The sequence below is a fragment of the Hydra vulgaris genome, chromosome 11, assembly GCF_038396675.1.
Source record: "Hydra vulgaris chromosome 11, alternate assembly HydraT2T_AEP".
NCBI classification, from domain to species: domain Eukaryota; kingdom Metazoa; phylum Cnidaria; class Hydrozoa; order Anthoathecata; family Hydridae; genus Hydra; species Hydra vulgaris.
The window spans coordinates 29,555,358-29,581,627 of NC_088930.1; the positions used below are offsets into that span (position 1 = coordinate 29,555,358).

Genomic DNA, 26,270 nt, shown 5'->3' on the forward strand with positions numbered 1-26,270 from the left:
CTTTGAAAAAAGAAAATATTTCGATCGACAATATTAAAGAAACTTTATGATTATTTCCAGCAAACATCAAAGAACTAAAATGCAAATATATTGATGCCATTCAAGCAGAAATGGATATATTAATTGGGATTTGTAGAAATAATAATTCAAGTAAATTTGACAACGTTATTAAAGCACCTGAAGAAACGATAAATGTTTTACTATGGGCTAATGGAATTTGTAGATTAGCATCAACCACACCAATAAGTGTAGCATCAGATGAAAGTAGCTTTAACAAACTTCGAATTATAAAAAATTATTTAAGATCGACAACAAATGAGAGTAGATTGGATTTCCTAATGCTTTGATGAGTATAGAGAAGGATATTGTTGATCGCCTAAATGCTACTGATTTAGGAGCACTTTGGGAAACATTAAAAAACCACAGAATATAACACTAAATCTAGTAAAATAAAGTTTTATTTTATTCAGTTTTTATTTTATATTTCATATATATATATATATATATATATATATATATATATATATATATATATATATATATATATATATATATATATATATATATATATATATATATATATGTATATATGTATATATGTATATGTATATATATATATATATATATATATATATATATATATATATATATATAGATATATATATATATAATTAGTAAAAAACACTTACCTAACTTTTATCTTCGAGTTAGATAAGTGTTTTTTACTAATTAATTATTGCTCTGTTCTTTAAGAACATTGAGCACTCTATTTGTAAAATACACTAACATAATTTACATATATATATATATATATATATGTATATATATATATATGTATATATATATATATGTATATATATATATATGTATATATATATATATTTATATATATATATATATATATATATATATATATATATATATATGTATATGTATATATATATAACTCTTGTTTTAAATAACGAATGCTTTATGCATTAGCCTAATGTGAGTTTGACGTCATAAAATTCTTTTTATCTTTTTATTTTTTGAAGACATCAAAATTACCGCAATATAATAAGCTTTCGCAGAACGGTGTCTTAAAAAAAATAACTTAAATAACAAAAAACAATAATGAAATGTTACATTGGAATGTTTGTTTTCTTTAAATTTTTTAAATCATTATTAAATAATTGAATGAAATATCAAATTTTTTTAAATGTTTAACAAACTTTTTTTTACTCAACGTTACTATATACATTAAAAAATTAATTTATTATTTAAAATATGATTTTTTTAAATTATTATATCTTTTTAATTTCTGTTTTGCTACTAAAAAACAATTTTTTATTTTTAAAAAGTTAGGGAGTAAAAAATTAAAAAATTAACATTTTATTTATTTACTTTACCAGTGATTTGTATTTGTTAACAGCAAAATTTGTACGTTCAAAACGTATGTATTCTGCAAATTTTTGATGCAGCCTTAGAATTCATCTACAATTTTTAGTAAAAGAAAAAAAGTTTAGGACAGAATGGCAAAAAATATTGCGATAAAAACGAGCTCTTTATTTCTTCAAGAAAAAGTTAAACTAAAATATTGAACAATATTTATTAATATTTTAAAATAAAATTGACAGTTAAGTTCTACTCAAGCATAAACTTTAATTTTATTATCAATATATACTTTTATATATATATATATATATATTTATATATATATATATATATATATATATATATATATATATATATATATATATATATATATATATATATATATATATATATATATATATATATATACATTTATATACAATATTATACAATATATATTTTCTATCAGTTAATTATTTCACAAAGAGTGTCTGTTAAAATATCATCTTCGCTATCAATATCACTATCTGTGCCATCTGTATCGCTTGTTTCAATTATTTGATCAAAGTCTACTGAACTTTTCTGAACTTCTTGATCAGATGTAGTAGTTAGACATTTTCTACGCTTTTGCATATATTTTGCGAGAGAACTTTCACAATAATTTCGTTATAATCTTCAACCGACCAAAGACTATGGTTTCCAAGAATTACAACACAATCAGCAAGTGCTTCGTGACTCAAAGAGAGTCTTTTATCTGATAAAATATTTGTGACAGTGTTAAATGTCCTTTCAACTTGTGAATTTGATCCAGATATACTCATAATTAATGAAACAAGGCAACATACATTTTTAAATTGAATATAATATTTTTGAAAAATAATTTTACACAAACTGCGCACCAGGTGACAGTCAAATTCAGTTTTAACTAGCCACTTTACTTTTGTCCATTCTCTTAATGTGGCGTCTCTTTAAAACTCAACGCTTTTTAATAGCGTTTTAAAATAATTGCTAAGAAGGTTGATTTCCAGCACTCCCGATTCTGGGTCTTCATATATCCAATGTATTGGATAAATAAATTTCATACTTCTAAAAAGTATAAATTCTCTTGAGTAGTCTTGAAATCTACTTGACAATTACAAAGACAGTTTTGAAAAAATCGTTTTTTTAATTTGACGAACTTCCATAATTGATTCATCATAAGCAAAACTATTCATTTCTAATACTATGTTGACATTACGATTTTTAACATGCCTTCGTTTATCGCCAGCCTTACCAAATGAACCTTCTACATCATTTTATCAGTGACCATGTAACGGTTTATAAACCTCTCAATAAATTCATCATCTTTTCCTATCTTTGAATTTTATCTCCAATAGAGTTCGATTTATAACTGTTGGAATTTTATAAGCCAATAACTCATTAGTTTCAAATATTTTTGCGCCTGGAACTATAACATCTAAGCTGTCTAGATACAAACCAACTTTGCAAAGGAAAGAATGGCACTTAAATGATTTTAATAACCCCTTTACTTTTGCAACAGTTTGAATATTTGTCTGCTCGCTTGCATAATTTTGGTAAGCCATAATAAAAGCTGGCCATGTTTCTAAAAGACTACAAACTCTTTTCCTCCTATGCCCAACAAACCTTGCTCCTGTAATTTTTGGTAAATTGTAGTGTGTTATACCAAGGCATTTTGAGGCTGCTTCAACTTCCGCTTTTAATTTACCAGAGTTCCTTAATAGATAGTAGTTAGCGATATAAAAGTCGTCAATTTTTGTAAAATCAGAGATTTCTTTAAATGCTTCTTTTACTGCCAATTCAACCATATGATTAATGCAATGGATTTTTATCAACCATGGGCTGCAATTGTGTCAGTACACCGTTATGTACACCAAAATTTACACTTGCACCATCTGCAGTTGCACATATCACTTTGTTAATATAATGTTCAGATCTTATTTTAAATAATGATGCATCTGATTAAAATATGCTGTTTATACCATTAGTTACAGAGTTTGTGTCACTGCCACCAAAGAGTGACATGTCCAGTTACTCTGTGACCATGTAGATCGGTATACTATTTTCTTCCGTTAGAACTAAAACCAGTTCTTTTTCTTTGCCCATTTTTCTTGCTTGACTACCGTCACTAAGAATAGAATAAAAGTTGCATCGTTTAAGGTTTTTAACACATTTTTCACGTACGGAGTCAGCACAACATTTAATCATTCCTCTTCCAGTATGACTATTCTCATTTCATTTAATTAAGCTTGCGCCAGTTAATTTTGCACACTTCACCTTAAATAAAAATGTTAAACGCATCCATTAAAAAAATAGAACTTGTAAGCATATACAGGTAGAAAAATAAAACAAATAGGGTAGATTAGGGTAACATGAGCACCTTGGTTACTATGAGCATACCCAAAAACTTCTAAGATGTAAGCAGTGAAGCTAAAGTTGCTTTATAATTTTTGAATCAACTTTGTATGGAACTGTGACAACAATATGGTTATAACAAGAATCAGTATAATTTGCGTAAAATTATATGTAGTAAATAGCAGCTCTTGTCTAATTAAAATGCTATTCAATTTTTTGTTAAAATATTATCATTACGCATTACACAAAATATCATCATTCGTTATTAAACATTTAGTTCTATATTAAACACTTAGTTTTGACTTTATCAAAAAAAAAAAAACATTTTTGTGTAATACGAACGTGCTCAAATTACCCAGTGTTTTTAATTAAAATTACCTAGTTTAAAAGTCCTAAAATTGCAGTGGTTTTGATTGCTTTTTGAATAAAAGCAAAACAGAGCAAAAATTTTTAATATTTTAACAATACAAAATATCTTTAAGTTAAATTCAAAAAATTTGTAATTTTATCGTTTTCAAGGTTTGAGTTAATAAAATTGAAAAAATAACAGACTATCTTATTGTTTCTTTTTGTTGTTGTTACATAAAACAAAGTAGTTTTGTTTCAATAAAAAATGGCTTAAAATTTGATTTTTTAATGATTTAGAAAATAAACTTTGTTAATAACGATTCATTATATTCCACAAATTAGTTCAAATTGTTATGTTGTTATTTTTTATACTTAATAAATATTATTTTTTAAACCTAATTTAAAGTGCTCATATTACCAAGTGGTATGGATAATATGACCCCTGAAAATTGTTTATTTAAAAAATTTATGTTAGGCATAATTAATTTAAAAAAAATTCCAATTTTGGCTTAAGGTGCTCATGCACCCTATTCTACCCTAACAGTTAAATAAACTGTTATAATGGCAAAAATGGTATTTCACTCATATGTCAGAAAAGTTTTAAATCTTACCAGAACAGAAAAATGTGAATGAGGCATTGTAGGATGGCACCCCATTTCATAGGCAATTTTTACCAGATTGCGGTAGCAATTTATCATGGGTATTTCTTTCTGTGACGATGGATTTAAGTAAAAGCTTTTTGACAAATTCTTAAAATCCACCTGTTAATATATATAAAGTTGATTTTTAAACAGAGTTCAACCTCTATCAATTTGATTACCGAAAATTATCAATTCATTTTATTTTTTTGCTTGCAAAGACATTTTTTCATGGTACAAAAAAATTAGCGGGAAGCGAATCTTTTTTTATTGATAAAACGCTCATTTCTATTTCACTTAACATATTTTTTAAGCGCTTACTCCATCATCAACAATAATGAATATGGCAGTAATACGATTACTAGTTATGTTTTTAAAAAGAATATAAGTTAATAACAGCGGCAAATTTGCTTAATAGCAAAACGTAAATGCTACATTACTTCAATAAAAAAAAATTGATATTTCTAATTACTATAATATATAACAGCTGGAACAATTTATAATCAAATAGTTTTTTACTTTTAGTAAGTTACTAAAAGTAAAAAACTATTTGTTAAGTTACGTTAGTAAGTTACTTGAACATATAAATTTCGAATTTCGAATCTTTTCATTTCTATATATTGTAAAAATTGCCAAGTTAGGTAACCTAACTTTTCAACATTTTTATTTCTGGCATAAAGAAGTATTTTTTAATATCCACACCCTGAAATATAAAATTAGTTGTAGCGTTAATTTAATTTGTAAGAATTAAATAATTAGAAAAAAAAAAAAAAATTAGCATTTAACATTTTATATAGAACCAGTTTAGTTTGATAGAAAATTCAATTCCATCTTATAAGTTTGGTCTAAGGAACGACAAATATTCGTTAAAATAGTCTAAATTTGTCTTTCAATTAAATTTGGGTCTTGAAAAAATGACTTCTTCGGCCCTTAGAAAGGTTACATTATGCAATTGTTATTGTTAAAAATTTTTTTTTTTCAAAAAAATATTTTGCCTGCATTTTATTATTTAAAATGTTATTTACACACAAATTTTCAATAAAATAAAACAATTTAAAATAAATTAAAAACATTTTTTTTATGTCATTTTTGTCAATTAGTAACGTGTTACTAAGTGATGAAAAGTACCATCTACAAAGACTATAGGAACTGTGCATAATTTAGGAGTGTGTGAAACATTTTAAAATTAAAGTTTTATTTAAAAAAAAAGAAATAGCAGTTAATAATCAAAAATAAAGAAGTTCAGAAGCAAATAAAAAAATTAAACAAACAAATTGTATCAGAAGGTCACAAATAAACAATATCTTTTTTTATGGATTCATATTCACTAAGTTACAACAAATATTATTAAAAAAAAATTGTAAAAATTAAATTACTTTTAATTTTTACAATTTTTTAAGGGGCGCCAAATGAAAAAAAGGTACTTTAAAAAAAAAAGAAAAAGGTCCTTCATCTATAATATAGAAAAATTTTAATAAATAAGGGCGCCAATCAGGGTTGCTGTCCCAGAGCATGACCGCTCACGGCGGCCTGCTATTAACTTATTTGCTTTTAAATTGAAATGGCTTGAAAATAGAAGAAGTTATTAAAATAAAACATCAACAATTTAAATTAAACCCTTACATTTTTTGCTCCTTTATTATTGTCAAAATCTTCATTTTCCAATTGTATAGCATATTGGTGAGTCCTACTTGATATATGTCTACTAGTGCTATTTTTTTTAATATTACTCGTACCATTTATAAATCGTAAGGCAGCTGCTCTTACTGCTCCATTAGTTCTTAATAAAATAGTACTTCGATGAAGAGCACACAATTTACATATGATTTTAACTACATAAGTAGTTTCTTTTTCTGTAATGGTTTCAATTTGAAAATCCTTGATAAACTCCCATCTATTAAAAGTCTTTAAAGTAACTCTCTTACTTTTCAAAGTACTATCCATATTTTAATTTTAAAAATTTGGTAAAGAATAGGAAAAGTAAACTTTTTATATATCCTAGTTTGTCTTCATTTATATACTAATATAAATAGTCATTAGTGAAGAATAACAACTGTCATTAAAATGTGCCTTGTTATAAATTTCATGGAGTCTGCAATGTGTGCCTTCATTAGGAAATTTCCTTATTGACGCGTTAAAAGTGTTAAGTGGAAACTATACTCTATTCTTGATTTATCTAAATTCAAGTTTTCTTAACAATTTTATTGCCTCGTTCGTAGGAGACATCGTCATCATCAACAGAGTGTCAATTAAATGTTGCGAATAACAGTTAATTGTCTGCATCTTTTCTTTCCAAAAATAAAAAATAAAAAATAAAAAAAATGCATTTTCCAAAAATTTAATAATAAGGAATTTTTTTTTATTGCTATAAAAACTTGTATAAATAAATATACTTGGGCTTGCTAAGTAAAAAAATGATCCATAAAAAAATTTATTGCAACATTTAATTATAAATATTTCTTTTAAGTTTCATTTAGTAACTTTGTATAAAAAGCAAAAATTGAATAATAAATTGTTTTTTTTACTAATAACAATAAACAATTTTATTGATGATTTTTTATAAAATTTAACAAAATATATAGTAGACTATATATTTTGATAAAAAAAAGCTTAATAAAGCTTAAGTTTTTTCATTAGTAAATAGCACATATATCCAACATAATTGTCATTCAAACTTTTTTACATAAAGTGGTTTTTTGTAAAATTAATTACTTCTTTTATCTTACCGCTTAATAGAGCAATTTAAAAGTTAAAAAAATATCAAAGTTGCTTCATGTAAATCGCTCTAGGCATACGTAAATTGCTGGCAACTTAACGCTTTAAAACAAGCGCTGATATATATATATATATATATATATATATATATATATATATATATATATATATATATATATATATTAGGGTGTCCCAAAAAAAAAAAAAAAAGCTCTCTACAGATTCCCATTCTATGTGACCTAAATAAGTACTAAAAAAAATTTGACGGTTTTATTTTGACAGGAAGTGCTAGATGTAAAATCTGAGTTTTACTGTTTTAATGTTAAGCTAGCTTAACATTAATAGAAAACACATTTTAGAAAATTAAAACAAAACAATTAGATGCGTATAAATCATTTCCAATTGTTTTCTACTATTTAACTTGATAGATTATATTTATAAATATGAAAATACAAAAAGAAATACATGAAAACTAATATTTATTAGCAAATTTAAGATTTTATTGCGGTGAAACATTTCTCAAAAAATACAACTTTTTGAACAGTTCCCAAGCTCCTTTTTAGCATAGTCTTAGTCAAGTTTTTTCTAGACTTTTTAACTACAAAAAGTACATTTTGAAGGTGATCTTCATCTCTAGTAGCTGAAAGAAAATCTTTAATGAGCTTAATGTTTCTTTCTGCACCATCATTTACAACAGATATGTTTTTGATCCATGCAATAAAATCTAGCAACTGAGGATGGTTAAAAACATCTCTAGTATTAAGACTATTATTAAGCCATTCTTTTATACTTGCTCTTGATATTTTAAAATGTTTGAAGAGAAGGTAGCTTTGCTCGAAAATCAACTCAGGTAGCTCTGTGGTCTCTCCAATTTGTACATTTGATGGTTTACAACGCTGAAATTCATTTGGCTCTTCAAACTCAATCAGAGCTAACAGCATTTTTAGCTTTGTTTCAGAAGGAACTTCTTTATCCCCAAAGGACAAAACACAGAGTTGCGGAGTTAAGTACCACGTATGGCGTCCCATGCTGAGAAGCAAAGCATTTCCAATATTTTTACTAACTTTTCTCAATGCATAGGCTGTCTGGATAGCTTTCAAATCATTGTAGGGAGCCAGAAATCCTAAAAAACTTTTCAAAAACCATGGAACATAGCAAATTGCAATGAACAAACTTGCATCCTTCAACTGCAGCACTTGCATCTGCTAAAAACCTTGCCTCATGGCAGGCGCCAGGTTGATGGATCTTAAAATCTTGTACTTCCACTCCAAGGAAGAAGGAGGCAAGCTTACAAACTATACCATAATCATTCCTTGAAAACACTATATCAGTAGTTGCATTAGTCAAAAATGTCTTAGCTTCCTCTGCAACAGTGCGAAGAACAGAGCCAATCTTCAGATCATCTCTTTGCCAGTCCAATTTACATAAATTTTTCACTTCATTCCTTTTCTCACAGATTTCAGGCCACTTGTTCTTTAGCTTGACATAAAGAGCTCTTCTTGGACCTTTAGTTTTCTCACCAGTAAGGGCAGCCATATAGTGAGATACATGTACTTCATATATGTGTCTCCTACACATTATCCACAAAATTGGTAATTTCAAAATATCTGTAAGAATTTGGACTGCTCCATTTACTCCGCCTGTATTGCTTGCAGTTGTATCACAGCATATACCAATGATCTGCTCTGTACATCCGTAATATTCTTAAAGATTGTGCACTTGTTCTGCTTGGTCAACTCCCTTTGAAGAGGGACATTGAACAACACCTAAAAGATGGTCTTCCATGGTATCGTCATCCGGGGAACTCACTGAGACTGCAAGTCACTCAATTTTTTGGATAATGTTAAGCCCAGTGGTAATTTGTTCCAACAGTTTGGTATCAAAATGAAGAATAAGCCGTCGGCCTTTAAGATGATTAGATATTGAAATCCACTCCGAGTCTCCTTCAAGTTCTACATATTTGAACTTTTTTCTATGAAGTGTGCTTCTTGAAAGCGGTATATCATTAATTTCTATACCTCCAGCTTTAAATACTTCACTTAAAATTGCCAGATGAGGTCGTACACCAACATTGAACCTTGTTGCTGGAACAGCAGTACATTCAATGAGCTTTTCAACATTCACTGCTAGATTTATCGTATCTCCAGAATTGTACCTAGGTATCACTTTATAATATTTTTCTACCTATTTATAATTATATACTTTTCAATAAAACAGCTTTAGCTTGTGAAAATTACAACTATGTTATTAAAATAATACTATACCTGCGTTTCCGACCGTTGCCCAGGAAATCATCTTCCTCGCTGATTTCACAGTCCTCGTTTGACTTTTCTTCCTCACTGCTGAATTGAATCTCTTCTGTCATGGAGTCATGTGACAACAAAACATCATTGATATCTTTTAAGTTTTTCTGTCTCTAATTCTTTCTCTCTCAACTTATCTATCTTGTTCTTTCTCCTGTTTGCATCCAGTACTCTTCTACTGTAGTCTTCATCGACTTTTGTTTCCATATATCCTTTCCTATGTAACTTCTGGTCTTCATAAAAACTAAGAAATATTTAAATCTATTAAGCCATTTATAAATAAATTAATAATTGTTCTAGTTTTTCTTGGAAGATGACCAAACCATGTAAAGAGTTAAACGTAAATATTTTAAAGGAAATAATATGCTATTACTTAAGTTACTTTTAATTGGAAAAAAAATCTCACTACTAATAAAAGTGTTATTTAATGAACTTACTTTATATCTTCCAGCTTGGCATCATCTGTTCTCAATCTATCAGCAAGAATATCTTTTTTAAAATTCTTAGTCAAAAAGCTGATAGGATTCTGTGAGAAAATCTTTCTCTAACTTTGATTGCTTATCAAGACTGCTGTTCCAGTTTAGAGAAGACAATTTAATCAATTTCTTGTATTTTAAATTAAGTTTAATGATTTTAGTCTTTATATTGTACTCACAAATCACAAATTTCTTGCCAAACCCAGCATTATCCCAAATTTTTTTAATCCTAGATACCAAGCAAGAACTATCAGGATCTGTACAAACACCATTTTCACAAACAAGATCCTTGGATTTCGATTTCAATTTGCAACCAACATTAGTAGAAGTGGGTTTGTATTTAACTTGTGACTCGCGAAGGATAAATTGATAGTATCTAAGAATATCACCATTAGATGGAAGCTGTCTCTGAGGTAACTCCCTCAGTGGGTACTTCAATAGGTAAATATACCTCAACCTTTCTGTATTTTTCCGTTTTATCTTATTCTGTCCTATCATCTTCTTTTTTTTAGCTGTTCTACCCATTTTTATATGAATTTCGAAATAATCAGTTTTTTAACTAAATTTATACTAAATGTTACACTTGCATCAAAAATCTATGAAGTCGTTATTCCCTCTTGTATAATATTTTATCTAAGTTTACCGTTACGGCTTTTATAACCGTTTACACGAGAATTTCTTCGTGCACAAAATAGAATTCCTTCCTGCACAAATAATTCCATTTAGAAATTTTTTCCTTCAAAAAAAATTTCTAAATGGAGTTATTTGTGAACCAATTCATGGGGAATTATACGAACTAATAATATTGTCCAGAGGGAAAAATATCAATCTCTAACAATGTTCATAGGGAATGATCCTATTCTTTAATAATATCCTATGGGAATTATTTGTGTACTAATTATTACATCATATTAAAACATATTGAAATACTAGATAGCTCTGTTTTTTAGTAAATACACATAAGTGTACAAAACCGTAAAACTCAGAATTTACATCTATCACTTCTAGTCATTAAAAAATTGAAAAAAAGATTTTGGTAGCTATTTAGGACCTATAGAATGGGGATCAGTTGAGAGCACATTGAAATTTTTAAAAAAGTGTGTTTTTGGGACACCCTAATATATATATATATATATATATATATATATATATATATATATATATATATATATATGTTATGGCCGAATCTAGCCCTGTTAGTGTTAGTAGTGCCCATTCGAGTGTGTTTATCACGGAACCCTTGGCAGCCATTGCAACTGAGATATTGGCGAGAAAGAGTGGTATTTTGTTGTAAGAAAATGTGAACATAAGTGTATGAAATTATTTAACACGCATAAACTGAAACATTTATCTAGTTTTACAGTTTGACTCTCACTTGAAAATTGCATTGCATCAAGCTTTGTATATAGGCAGGTTTGGTGCTTAAAGGGGTTCCCATGTGCCAAGACAAGTTGTGTTCATATTAAAGAGAATGTTAAAAAAAAACGTTTGGGATAAATTTTTTTGATTAAAACTAAATAATGAATGCAAACCATTAATTTTAAAATTCATGTTTTAGTTGAAGCATGCTGTCTCCATTTTTTCTGGTTCTCCAAGTCTATATAATGTTAGCCGCAATCTGCAGACTTGATAATTTATTCTATGCATTTTTAATTCATAACAGTTTCGGTATATGACGTCATCGCAAATTCTTTTTAAGATAGTGTTTTTTTATTGTTGTTTTTTAAAAGATAAAAGTATTTTTTCTCCTACAATCAGAAAATCAAATATTTATATAATTTTTTACTAAATCACAAAAAATATTTGTGATTTAGTAAAAAAAATTAGTAAAAAATTGTACAAGTATAAATATATTTTTTATATTTATATATATTCTTTTTTTTTGCTTTATTATAACTTTGTTTTAGCAGCCAGCCAAAATCATGACACAATTATACATATTTTGTGATTATTAGTTCATAGACAGAGATAAAATAAAGGCAGTATGATGCAGTTTCTCGTTTTATATTTAGTTCATATGGTTTAATAGAGTTGTTCGTTTTATGTTTAATTTACATTTAGCTTTTATGGTTTAACTTATTCTCTACTGCAAGCTGGTAGCGGCTTATGAGTAGGCTTCACAATTTATCTTGTTTTGTACATAAATTTCCATTCTAGACACATATAATTTTTTTTTTTTTTAAGGTTTAATTAATTCATAATCAAGAAAAATAAGAGCTATATTGTGTAATTATAAAAAGTTATCACACGACAATGTTAAAAAATCTTGAGCAATCTTTCATAAAAAAACTTCTTTAAATTTAGTTATAAAATAACAGTGTTAACACTGTAAAATTTAGCTTGTAGAAGTGTTAAGCATTTACCAAAGTCTTTTGAAGAAAAAATATTATTTTTATTTATTGAATGAATTTTGTTTTGGACTTAATGTTTTAGTTACTATTTATAAATACTGTACTGTTCAATATACTACTCAATGATGCGTGTTAAAAACTTATTTAATTAAAAGGTACATTTGTTTAGCTTTCTATTGACATATAGTTTGTTATGCTTTTAAAGAGATTCACTATTTGAATTTTAAATAATTGTCAATGTTAAAAAATTGAAATGCCATTCAAATTTTATTTTAAAAATGTGTGGTTGCTACAAAATGATTTTTGTTCAACTGGCGGTGAAAGAGTTAATGTGATTCTTCATTTTTATTTTTATATTATAACAAACTTTATATATTTTAGTACAAATATTTGTTTTAACTTTAATTTAGCTTGATTTATACGGTAATTAGCAAAATAATTTGTTTAATATTTATTTTCTACTTAGTTCAGTTTATATGTTTTATTCAAGTCACTCGTTTTTTACTCAGTTTATACTATAAATTAATTTATACGCTTTACAAAAACTATTATTTTAGTGTCTAGTTTATATTTAGTTTAAACCAGTACGTCTTACTGCAAATATTCATTATATATTAAATTTATATTTTATTTAGGTTGTATGGTTTCCTTTTCTATGTGTTTTTAATTGATAGAATACATTCTTTAGTTTAAAAATAATTACTTTGTCATATAATTCCTATTATTGCAATAATTTTCATCTTTTGGCAACTCTTTTGAATTCAAATGTTTTGACAGACATTTAAATTGTCAAATCATTGTAGCGCGCTTTTATAAAACGTTGTGTATTTGGCATTTCTCAATAAATGTCGTATTTTTAAAGCGTGCCATATTAAAATCTGTCACTTGACATTCTTTCATTCATTCAAGTTAAAAAACTACCGGGATTGTCAAACCCAAGTTTTGTAACGAACAGTTTTAAGATTAAAAATATTTTTACATATTTTTATATTAAAATATTTATAAAATTTCTACTTGTTGATAAGATTTTAACAATTGTTAAAAACAAGTTTTGCTACTCAAATATCAAAATGACTTTACTTTTAATTGTTTCACACACTTTTTTTTGGGATTTAGTAAAAATATATTATACAATTAACATGGTTTGGTGGCGAAAATACAATATCTTGAAAGATATTGTTGAATATATTGTTAAAATACAATATCTTGAAAATACAATATCTTGAATGAAAAATTTATACGATGACATCATATACTGAAACTGTTATCAATTAAACACACATTAAATAAATTATCAAGTCTGCAGATTGCGGCTAACATTATACAGACTCCGAGAACCAAAAAATGGAGATGGCGAGCTTCGACTAAAACATGAATTTTAAAAATAATGATGTGCATTTATTATTTAGTTTTAATCAAAAAAATTTAGCCCAATTGTTTTTTTTAAACATTTTCTTTAATATGAACACAACTTGTCTAAGCACTTAGGGATCCCTTTAACCATCCCTATATAAACAATATATAATATATATATATATATATATATATATATATATATATATATATATATATATATATATATATATATGTTATATATTTATATATTGTTTAAAAAATATAAAAAATCCACTTATATAACGTTTTTTTCAGGATTATATGTGATATAAGTAAACTTTTCTAATAATTAAAAGTCTTTTTTGCTCAAGTTGTTTTGTTTCGATTTTTTTTAATGTATGTTATTTCATTTTAAAAAAATTGACAAGATTGAAAAAACATGAAACATATTGTCTCATCCAAGTGGAAAATTTGGAACTTCAATTTTAGATTTGCTTCTCTTTTGATAATTTCTGATTGCTGAAAATATGTCATCTGCTTCTTAGACCAATAAAATTTTTTTCGTAAATTGTTAAAGATTCAATTTTTTTGCATAAGTGACGTCACTTTGTGGCAATAAACTAGAAAAAAAAATTAGAAATAAGATATTATTTAATTTTTTTAGGAATACTACTTCTATTAAAAATATATGAAATATATTTTTATGGAATATATTATAAAGACAAAAACTATTTATTTATTACTATTGTAATAAATACAGACTTTTATCCGTGAAATGATATATCTGAACCAGTTTTATATCTTTTCGTACAATTGTATACAACATAATTAAAATTAATCACAAAATGTTAGATAAAGTCAAAAGGAAAATTAACATATAAAAGTTAATTTTGCCACAAACTGACTCAATACGCAAAATTTTTCAGCTCAACTTTTAGATTGGCTTTAATAGCTGAGGCCGTATCTTTAGTTTTTAATAATAATCATAAGAATAAACTTTTTTTTTAATGACTATGTTTTAATGGTCAAAGATCTTCTTAGTTTCATTTGTATAGCATTACGTACAAACGTCTGTAAGTGTAAACGCCTTTAGCATATGTTGAATTTGCATGCATTATATGGAATAATCGTGTATAATATATCTATAAAATAAAAAAACTTTAAAATTTCATTTTAAATTTTAGAAATCTTTTTTTTCTATATTATTATTATTTTGCAATAAATATATAAGCAAGATTAGAAAAATTTCAAAATTTATTATGCTAAGGTCTTAAACCCCCCGAAACAACACTGATGACAGCGCACTAAACCACTGGGCTATCAATGAAATGCATTTAGCAGAAAAACAAACCTAATTATAAATTCCTTATAAGCTCTATGTATGCAGAAAAGGTGCGCATGTTAAGTTTTTTGCTCTTAAATTTTTTTTCAGAATAAATTACTTTACTAAAAAATATTGAAGTAAATAAGGAATAGGTATAGAAATAATCGGAGTGGAATAAATGTATATAGAAATGGTAGGTTTGGTAAAAACCCATATTTTACGGATCTGGAAAGCTAAGATATATAAGGGAAAAGTATAGAAAAGTTTGGTTTAAAAAGACTCACAAAGAGCCGTATTTTATGGGTCTGATATATATATACTCTTGCATGGTCGGTTTTAAGTTTTTACCATAATGTCAGTTTTAGGCTGTTTTTAAAAAATAATTATTTTAAAAACCAGAAAAACTTTTTCATCTTTGTGGTTTTTTTAAATTTAATTAGTTTCCACAATTAAATTAATGCGTTTTGTTATAATCTAACCTTAACTTTGTCAGTTTAAATACTATAGATAAGCGAAGAGCTGTTTTTTACCACAAACTATATATCTAAGCCCTTTACTATAGGTGTGTGTGTGTGTGTGTGTGTGTGTGTGTGTGTGTGTGTGTGTGTGTGTGTGTGTGTGTGTGTGTGTGTGTGTGTGTGTGTGTGTGTGTGTGTGTGTGTGTGTGTGTGTGCATATATATATATATATATATATATATATAAAGTACTGGTCAATATTATAGCACAACCTCTTAAAATAAGATAGTCATGTCAAATTTGTGTATGCATTAATCATATTGTTGAGAGGTACTGTATTTTTGAAATGTCTTTACATTAATCATTTAAAATGTGCAATAAAATTACAAAATTTTGTTCATTATTTATCTTAGAAATGAACAATTTTACAAACATACAAAAAATGTTGGTCAAATTTATAGCACACTCACATTCGCACATAATTTTGACAGTGTGTATGATTGTGTTTGATATTTCATTTATCTACTAGCGCCATAGTTAATTACTTAAAATAGCAAATTTTATAATTTTTTAATGTTTTTTCAGTAATTTTAAAATCAAAACATAATTTATGCAATGGGTTGCAGAGCAGTGAGCTCTAAGCAGCAACAACTTTTAAAAAACTTACTTCAACAGCAATTTAATATTGCTGATATTGCTAAACGTGCTAAAACTTTCAGAAAATTTGTCTGCAATATTGCTGATTATTATGAATTAAATTGAATTTACCAATTAAAAATCAATCAGGTCAAGGATGCCGTAGATGCACTAATTCTACAGAAGACCGCACTGTTTGACTCCACAGCAAGTTTTCTATTTGAATTGTACTGATTCAAGTAGAAAAAATGCTGACAAATCACATTTTGAAGTCATAAAAAGAAAGAATCGTAAGTTTGTACGCTGTCTTCCTTATGAAAAAGATTTACCATTTAATTTTACAACAAAAGTACAAAGTGGTGGTGGAACTATTTCTGTATGGGGATGTTTCTCTGAAAATAGAATAGGTTTATTGAAGTTTCACAAAGTTCGTTAGAATACTTGTCATTATTTAGAAATGATTGCTGAATTACCTGACTAAATGGACACTCTTTTTGATTCTGAAGTTGAAGATTGTTATTTTATGCAAGACAACGCACTGTGTCACAGAGAAAAAAAAACTCTGGAATGGCTTGTAATGAAGAATATTCAGCTCCTAGAATGGCCACCCATTTCACTAGATGCAAATCCGATCGAAAATCTTTGGTCAATTGTTGGCAAAAAACACAATTGACTTAAAGGATGCAATTCAAAAACACAAATGACTTAATAGATGCAATTCAAGACATTTGGGACAAGACTTTAATTGATCTTTGCATTAAATTGGTAAATTCTGTTCCAGATCATATTTCTCGAATTTTTAGAGCTAAAGGATCCAACATTTCTTTATATTAAATCAAATTCTAATGTTTTTCATCTGAAATTAGTGCTATGTGTTATAATTTTGACCAGCTTATTTTTCTGTATTATTCTTAGGTGAACTTTAAAACATGTTAACTTCAAATGTATTCATTCATGTTAAAATTGTAAAATTAAAATATTATTTTTCAGATAAAAAAATAATTATAACTTTTCATTCAACCCTCCATTAAATTTTTATCTTTCAAATTTTAATTTACATTTGTGCTAAAATTTTGACCAGTACTTTGTGTATATATATATATATATATATATATATATATATATATATATATATATATATATATATATATATATATATATATATATATATAAAATACATATACATACCCAATGCATACATGCATACCCAATGCATACATACATAATGCACATACATACCTATCACTTCTTCAATTTGTAATGAGGTTTAAATCTTTTGACTACTCTTTCATTTACTTTTGCATCTCTTTACTCAATCACATTTCACCTTATTCATTATTTTTATCCTTCTTTACACAATTGCACTTTTACTGTGTTGTTTAAGGACAAATGGATCAAGTATTTTTTCTTCATCTCTTTACCAATAATATTGGTGACTTTAATGCTTATCATGCTAACCAAGCTGGCTTTAAAGCACAAATTTTTGGCTTTCTTAATTTTTAAACTTAACTAGTTAACTTTGTGACTTTTGCACACATCCCTAATCTTCACTCCTTGTTTAGTTTTATTTCTTTGACCTTAGCTTGTGATTAGTTTCTTCTTTTTCTAATTTGGGTGATTCATATCATGATGTGATCTTACTAAAACTTCTATCTTGTGACAAAATCACTCTTGCTTTCATTGCTAAAGTTATTACACACTTAAAACCTCCACATTTTATGGTCAAAACAACATTTCTGTCAGGATCTTACAAAAGTGTTTTCTAGAAATCTATTCATTATTCACTGAGTTATTTAATAAGTGCTTAATTAAATCTTGTTTTCCTGCCTGCCGGAAAAGGGCATATATGGTTCCAATTGTTTTTACAATTATTAGCAAAATCTTTGATTCTTTAGTTAACAAACTTCTATCATTTTATCTTTAGACTAATAAATTAGTTTTTGACAATCAATGGGGATTTTGATCCTCTCTTTCTGCTGCTGATTTATTAACCGATATAACAAAAAAATTCTACCGTGTATTAGATGGAAGCAGTGAAGCTATTGTTTTTTACATATCAAAGGGTTTACACTAAAGTCAGGTATGCTGGTCTTCTCTGCATTAGTTCTCTTCATATTATTAATTTAGTTTTTGAACTATTCCTTTCTACTTGCAGTATTAAAGTCATCCTTGATAGATGACTTAAATACTGCAACACTACGATTTCTGGTGGTTTTGTAAGAGCTGCCAGTCCTCTTTCCATGTTGAAATTGATCCAGGAAATATTTTGTATGCATTATGTGCAGAAATTTAACACAGCTGATTTATTAATGCCTTGAATAACTCACTTCTCATCTCATCTCTTTTCTATTTTCTTAATACTTTTCCACTCATCAAGCATTTTCGAGAAACAGCAATGACAGTGGTTGTTTTTGCTTTGAATCTTTTTTATTTGAATTTTTTCTTTCCCCTAAATCTCTTTAGGCTTGAAAATTGTGTTAAAAATTTCACTGTTTGCAAATTGTTTTTTGTGTGGTAGATAGGGATGATCTTTTTGATCCATTCACATTGTAGTGTGGATGATATTTTTCCGCTAACATCATTAACTTTTCAAAGTATTTGCAAGTATTTTGAAAAATATGCATAAAAAATATATATATTAATTTACTAACCTTACTGTGCAACCCCTAAATAATGTTTGAATGTCCTAATACTTTAAAATTACTAATTTTTTATAAGTCTACACCTCACATTAAAATTTCAACACAAAATAAAAATAAAAATTAAGAAACAGAACACCCTATGAAGTCTAAGTCACCCTATCCTCAGTTCTATGTTATTCCATGAATTCTATCCTCAGTTCAGTTATTCATCACATATTAATGATCATCCCACTAATCTTACCTCTAAAATTTGCTGATGAAAAACTATATACTCTACCTTTTTTGATCACTTAGAACAGGCAGTTGATCTTTTTATTCTGTAACAAACTGGGGTTTCTATAAACCTCTTATTCATCCTTCTATGGAATACCGCTATCATATTTGGGCTGGCTCATCTAATAATCTGCTATTTAGACACAGTTTAAAAAAATGTTGTTAGACCTGCTTTAGCTGCTAACTGCAACTTTTTTTTTAAACGTTTAGCATGTCTATAATAAAACATTTAAAATGTCTATAAAAAGCTGAAAACATTTTACAATTTAAATTTTCATAAAATGCTGAATGACCATAAAGATGTTTAATTTGATAAATGTATACTGAGATATTTCATAATTTAAAATTTCTTATTTTTAGAATTTATAATATATAAAACTTTTAACTTTAGAAATTTGAAAAATAAATTCTATCAAGATGATAAACTAAACTTTTTTTTTCACAAATTTCAGAACAACTTTTTTCATTAACTCAGTTTTACCGAAATTTTAGAGACTGATTAGGATACGCCTAATATCAAAAGCCAAGTCAAGACAAACCAAGGACCCAAGGACCATTTCATCATTGTATAAGAAAATATTAAATATATTTCCATATAAATTAGTTGGAGCATTTAAAAGCACTTTTAAAAGTTCTCTTAAATCACACTTTGAGTAAAAACTTTAACTTTGTAGCTTAATATCTTATAATTAATATTTTCAAAATTTTTGGTATTAACATATTCATATTGAATGTGCTTTTAAATTAAGTTTCTTAGGAGAGAAGAAAAAAATTTCTTAGGGAAGAAATAAGTTTCTTAGAAAAGAAAGAATTTTTTTAGAAAAGAAAGAAGTTTATTAGGGAAGAAAGAAGTTTCTAAGGGAGGAAAGTAGTTTCTTAGAAAGAAGCAAGTTTTTTATTTTTTTCTATTTTACTAATGTAGTACAAAAATTTTCTTAAGATTTTCTTAAATTATAAATAATAATAATAATAATATATAATTATAAATAGGGGTTCTAGTACTAGTTTCTTATAAAAATTCTAATATTTATTAACCTAAAAATAACTCTAAACTAAGAATAAATGTGGGTAAAAAAGTCTTTCAATATACTTATATTTCATTTATATTCTTAGCAATGTCAGTTTCGACTCTTGGCAAAAAAATAGAAATATCTAATTACAAAGAGTTGGGATGACAATTATAGCGTTGTAACAAAAAATTAAATACTCAGAAAATTCTGTCTTAAGAATGACTTAACAAATCACTGAATTTGTTTATATGAAACAACAAGCCAGATTAACAGAGCACAGATTGTGAGAATATTTAAATATTGTGAGAATATTTAAAATATTGTTTCTAATTTGACTATTGATGGCATTATAATTTTTAACATGTAATTTTTGATATTGTACGTTGTAGTGGTTTCGTTTACTGTTTTCATTATTATTGCTATATTTTATTTAAAATATGTTTTTTTGATTGGCTAGCAACATTTGATCTAGGTATCATGGCGGCATTAAACTTTGTATGGTTTTGTTGTTTTTATAACTTCATTTAAATTTCTATATCTTATCGGCTTGAGTTTGTTTATCCAATAAGTACCAATTTTAATAACTTGTTGTATTTTTATTAAAGTTTTATCTAACAGCATTTATCACATTGGTATTGTAGTTGAGTATTTTGTGGTTTTCTATTATATATATATATATATATATATATATATATATATATATATATATATATATATATATATATATATATATATATATATATATATATATATATATATATATATATATATATATATATATATATATATTGTATATATATATATATATATATTGTATATATATATATATATATATATATATATATATGTAAATTATGTTAGTGTATTTTAAAAATATAGTGCTCAATGTTCTTTAAGAACAGAGCAATGATAAATCAGATAAATCTTCAGGAAGAGAACTCTTCTTGATGATCCAGCAATGGTGAAACTTCAAGTTGTAGAAAAAAGTTAGATAAGTGTTTTTTACTAATTTATATATATATATATATATATATATATATATATATATATATATATATATATATATATCTATGTATATATATATATATATATATATATATATATATATATATATATATATATATATATATATATATATATATATATATATATACACACATAAAATATAAATAAAATTTAAAAAAAAAAAAGACATAAAACAATAGACTAAAATGTAAATGATAATATAAAATAATAAAAATTATTCTAATAAAAAAACCACAAAATACTCAACTACACTACCAATGTGATAAATGTTCTTAGATAAAACTTTAAAATACAACAAGTTGTTAAAATTGGTAGGGGAGACCGGGGCTAGTTGACCGCAGGGGAAAGTTGACAAACTGCGTTTATCTTTTGAGCCTTTCATCAGAAAGTGACAAAAATCACTCAGAAACTTCCTTATTGACCATATCATCATTCACTGTAGTATTGTCAGGATTCGCGCATGCGCATGGGAGATATTGAGATTTATGCATTTTTTGGACAAAAACGTAACTTTTAGAACATCGCTTCCTTTTTACTTTACAAAGAAAATATTTAGTCGTATGAAAAAAAAATTATTGTAAAAGTTCCAGTCACAATTGGTTTACTATATCCAGTAAGACTTTTTTTTTCAAAGCTGCCGTTTTTCAGGATCTATAGACTGTTTATTAAAAAAAAAGCTTTCGGGGTAAGTTGACAAATTTTTCACGGGGTAAGTTGGCTCATAGCATTTACTATGGAAAAAATGTTTACCTTTATAAAATTATTTTTTTTTTTTTAATTTTTAACAATATTGAAAATATTTATTCTTACAAAAAAATTAAAAAAAAAATTTTTTAATTTTTTTTTCCACAGATAAAAGGTGGGCTACTGTTTGGCTTTTATACGGACTAATATTTGGTACCAGCTTAAAGTAATATTAAATTTTGGGATAAAATTGCTGCAAAAATTAATTAAAAAAAAATTTCTATTAATTTTGCACTTAATAGTACATTAATAATCATTTTTATAGTTTGCGCCAACTTACCCCATGGTGGGGTAAGTTGGCGCAAATTTTTTTTTTTTTTAAGGGTCCGGAAAGGCCCCAATAATTTTTTTTTTGTAAATGAATGCAAATTTTATAAGATACCCTAATCCATACTCTTTAAGACTACACTTTAATATTTTTAAAAAAAGGTACTGTTAGGGCTACAGAGCTCATAGAGTAAAAACCGAGCCAACTAGCCCCGGTCTCCCCTACTTATTGGATAAATAAACTCAAGCAAATAAGATATAGAAATTTAAAAGCTGATAAGATATAAAAATTTATATTATTTTATTTTAAATTTGTTATATTATTTGGTATTGAATTCAAATCTCTCACTATCTATATATATTTATTTTTAATTTTTGTGCTTTCGAGAGCTGAAATTTTTATATCGAATGAAAGATACAGGTGTAGAAATTCTTGTAGGGAGTTAAACCTTAGTAAACTAATGTCCAAAAATATTTTGCCATGTTTAAAAAAGACCCAGGTTCACTCATTAACTTGACGGTTCATCAGTTTAATGAGCAAAGTAAAGATGTTATTGCTTTTTTTTATAAGACTGATGGCTTTGCTTTTTTGTAATAATTTTAAAGGATTGATAGGGTAACTTGACATCTATTACACAAATAGTGATTGGTGCCTGTTTATTGATTCAAAATAATGTACAAAAACAATGTCCTTCCTATAATACCAATTGTGTATACAAACTTTAAAGAGGATCGGTCTTCTACTCAAATAGTATTGCAATTTAATGACTATTATTCCCACGGCTGGCTCATTATGTGTAACTTAAAAGTGTTAAATTTCATCAGGGTTAATACCTGGATGTGCCAAATATCCTTGCTTTTATTGTGTGTTTGATTCCAGACAGAGTCAGCTAGATTTTAATTCCACTCATACATGGCCAGCTCATGCTGATTTTGATAAAAATCCATCCTCTTGAGAAAATTACATTTTTTGTCCTACAAATAAAACTGGGTCTTTTTTAGAAGTACATTAAAGCATTAGATAAAGGAAGCCATTGTTTTAAATGTCAAAATATTAGGTAACCAAAAAAGTTCGTGCGGTTTTTGGTAATTGAATTGTTTTTAGCATTTTTTACAACACCCACATCGCACAAGGCAAGTAGCTTTGTTGCATAATAGAACGCGTGTGTCACGCGCAGTTGCTGCATATATTAGTGTAGGCTTGTAACGAGCTTACAGGAAAGGTTTTGTGTAAAGAAAGGATGGCAACCCAACCAACGATTATTCGATCTTGCTTACTTTACGAGTTCAAACTTGGAAGGAATGCAACACAAGCGGCCAAAAACATCTGCACAGCATTTGGAGAAGGTACAGTAAGTGAACGCACAGCACAGAAGTGGTTTCAGCGATTCTCTTCGGGAGATGAGTCCATCAAAGACCTGCCGCATTCTGGACGCCCATTGTTGGTTGATGAGGATGAACTGAAGGACGCTGTCGAGTCTGACTCCAGCCAAACTTGCCAAGAACTTGCAGTGAGGTTTGCTGTGAGTGTTGAAACCATCCGCCTGCATCTGCATGCGATTGGGAAAGCGTGGAAGCTGAGTCGGTGTGTTCCGCACAAATTGTCGATCGACAACAAGAAGCAACGGCTTACGATCTGCACATCACTCTTATCACGCCACAATGTTGAGCCTTTTCTTGATCGTTTATTGACATGCGACGAAAAATGGATTGTGTACAACAATACCAAGCGTTGCTACCATTGGTTGTCCCCCGATGACCCCATCCCAAAGACACCCAAGCCCAATCTCCACGAGCGGAAGGTTTTGCTCTGCATTTGGTGGACTACAGCTGGTGTGGTGCATTACGAGCTGCTCCCAACAGGCCAAACCATTACTGGACTGGTCTACTCAGCACAGCTGCAACGAGTTCACGACCTGTTGCTTGTAAAGCAGCCTGCACTGGTGCACAGGAGAGGAGTTCTGCTTCTCCACGACAACGCAAGACCGCACACCGCTCGCGTGACTCAGGACAAGCTCCAAAGCCTTGGTTGGGAGAGTTTGCCTCATCCACCATACTTGCCAGACCTCTCCCCTACTGATTTCCATTTTTTCCTTTCCCTCGGAAATCATTTAAAAGGACAGCAGTTCCGAGACCAGGACGCGGTTGAAATGGAGTTGAAAGCTTTTATAGACTCAAAGGACCGAGAATTTTTTAGAAGTGGAATAAATAAGCTTGTTTTATGTTGGGAAAAGGTTTTAGATGCTAATGGTGACTATTTTGATGAATAAATGTACTTACTTTTGTCGTTTTGTGTGTTTTTATTATATACGGAAAAACCGCACGAACTTTTTTGGTTACCTGATATAAAGAAATCACAAATCCTGAAATGGTCCTGAATTTAGACTTCTTATGAAACATAATGGTTTTCCTGGCAGAATGACAGATTTACAATGTGCAGCTTGGTTAAACTTTTGTGCTGTTGCTAGACACGTCCTCTGAAAGAACGTAACAGAAGACTGGAAACAAAAAGTAGACCTATTAATGTCTAGCTTTCAAGCTATAAATTGTTTAACTGAAAGCAATAAAATGCACCTATTATTTAAACATAAGGACAAATATGAGCCATATCTAGGAACTTTTCAGGCGAACATAGGGAAAGACTGCACAAAGAAATGCAGGTCACTGAAAAGCGTTTTGGCCACTGCTTTAAAAATGCTTGCTGCATACATATAGCTATTAAAAAGAGACAACAACTTCTACAAACGTGCAAAATTTGTGTTTTGAATTTATACATTATGTTCAATAATTTGTTTAATTTGTGTTGAATACATATTTTTCTTGGACTTTTGTCATCTTTTATATATGCTGGTGTTTACTGATTTTAAAAAAATGATATTTCAATAGCGCAACAGATCTTGCTGCACATTTTTTTAAGTTTCCCATGTACTACATGTATGTTAAAAATGGTAAAAAAAAAGAGTGCAAAAAAAATTTTTTTTTTTGTTACACAAGTGTTATAAGTCCAAAAGCAGCTTGGCTTTATAAAACCTTTTTACTTTTAAATATTGCACAAACAGGAGGCATAACTTTGAATTTGGCAGAGCTGAATAACTGATATACAATATTTTACAATGTAGTTTCAGCATTTATTGATGATAAAATATAAAAGATAAATTGATTTATAGACAATATAGATGTTAAAAAACTCATTTTTTCATCTACTAATTAAGATTAGTTATGCAATAATTAAATTAGGGAAATGTTTACCTTATAGTCATAAGTAAGATCTGTCTTTTTACCAATAACAGCAACATCAAGCTCATTATGAACCCAACTAGGTTAGAGTATAAATGTTATCATAAAATTAAAGAATTTTTCTATTATGACTATAAAAAATAACAAGGTACAAAAAATCAATGAAAAATGTTTTCTAAAAATCTGGCTTTATTTTAAACAAATGCATTAATATATAATAATTAATGAACACATGAAATAATATAAAGTATATAACAGCAAAGTATAATGCAGAGATTTTGTGGCTAACAAGGTCTAGTGGGTCTCTTTTCTGGATAACAAGGTCTAGTGGGTCTCTAAGTGACCAATTTTAACTGAGTTTTAAATATCATTACATTAAGTATTTAAAAAAAAAAAAAAAAAAACAGATGACACTATTTGTCTAATTAAACATTGCAGAAAAACTTACAATTTTAATAACAAGACATAAAGAAAAAAACCACCCATAAATGCTTTGATGTAACAATGGGAAGTTACAATGGAGCAGAAATTTGCGAATTTGTAGGCTTATATATTTTAAATTCCCTACCTAAAATAGTTCATTTTAATCAATTAGGCTTGCACCGCAATGATGGCTTAATAATAATGCAAAAAAAATCAGGACCTCAACTTGACAAAGTCAGAAAAAACATAGAAATTTTCAAAAACATTGGCTTCCAAATTGAAACAAACATTATTTTAAAATTGTGAATTTTCGTGATGTTACATTTAACCTCTCGGAA

General features: G+C 27.5%; 1 protein-coding gene across 2 annotated transcripts in view; it reads right to left on the reverse strand.

The window, feature by feature from the left end:
* Positions 1-26,270, reverse strand: part of LOC100213479 (NADH-ubiquinone oxidoreductase 75 kDa subunit, mitochondrial) — a 114,705-nt gene that overhangs the window by 31,021 nt on the left and 57,414 nt on the right. For both annotated transcript variants that reach the window (XM_065810708.1, XM_065810707.1), the window contains exon 11: positions 25,522-25,588. In XM_065810708.1, coding sequence (XP_065666780.1) covers positions 25,522-25,588 — 67 coding nt within the window. The remainder of the gene's footprint in view (positions 1-25,521; positions 25,589-26,270) is intronic.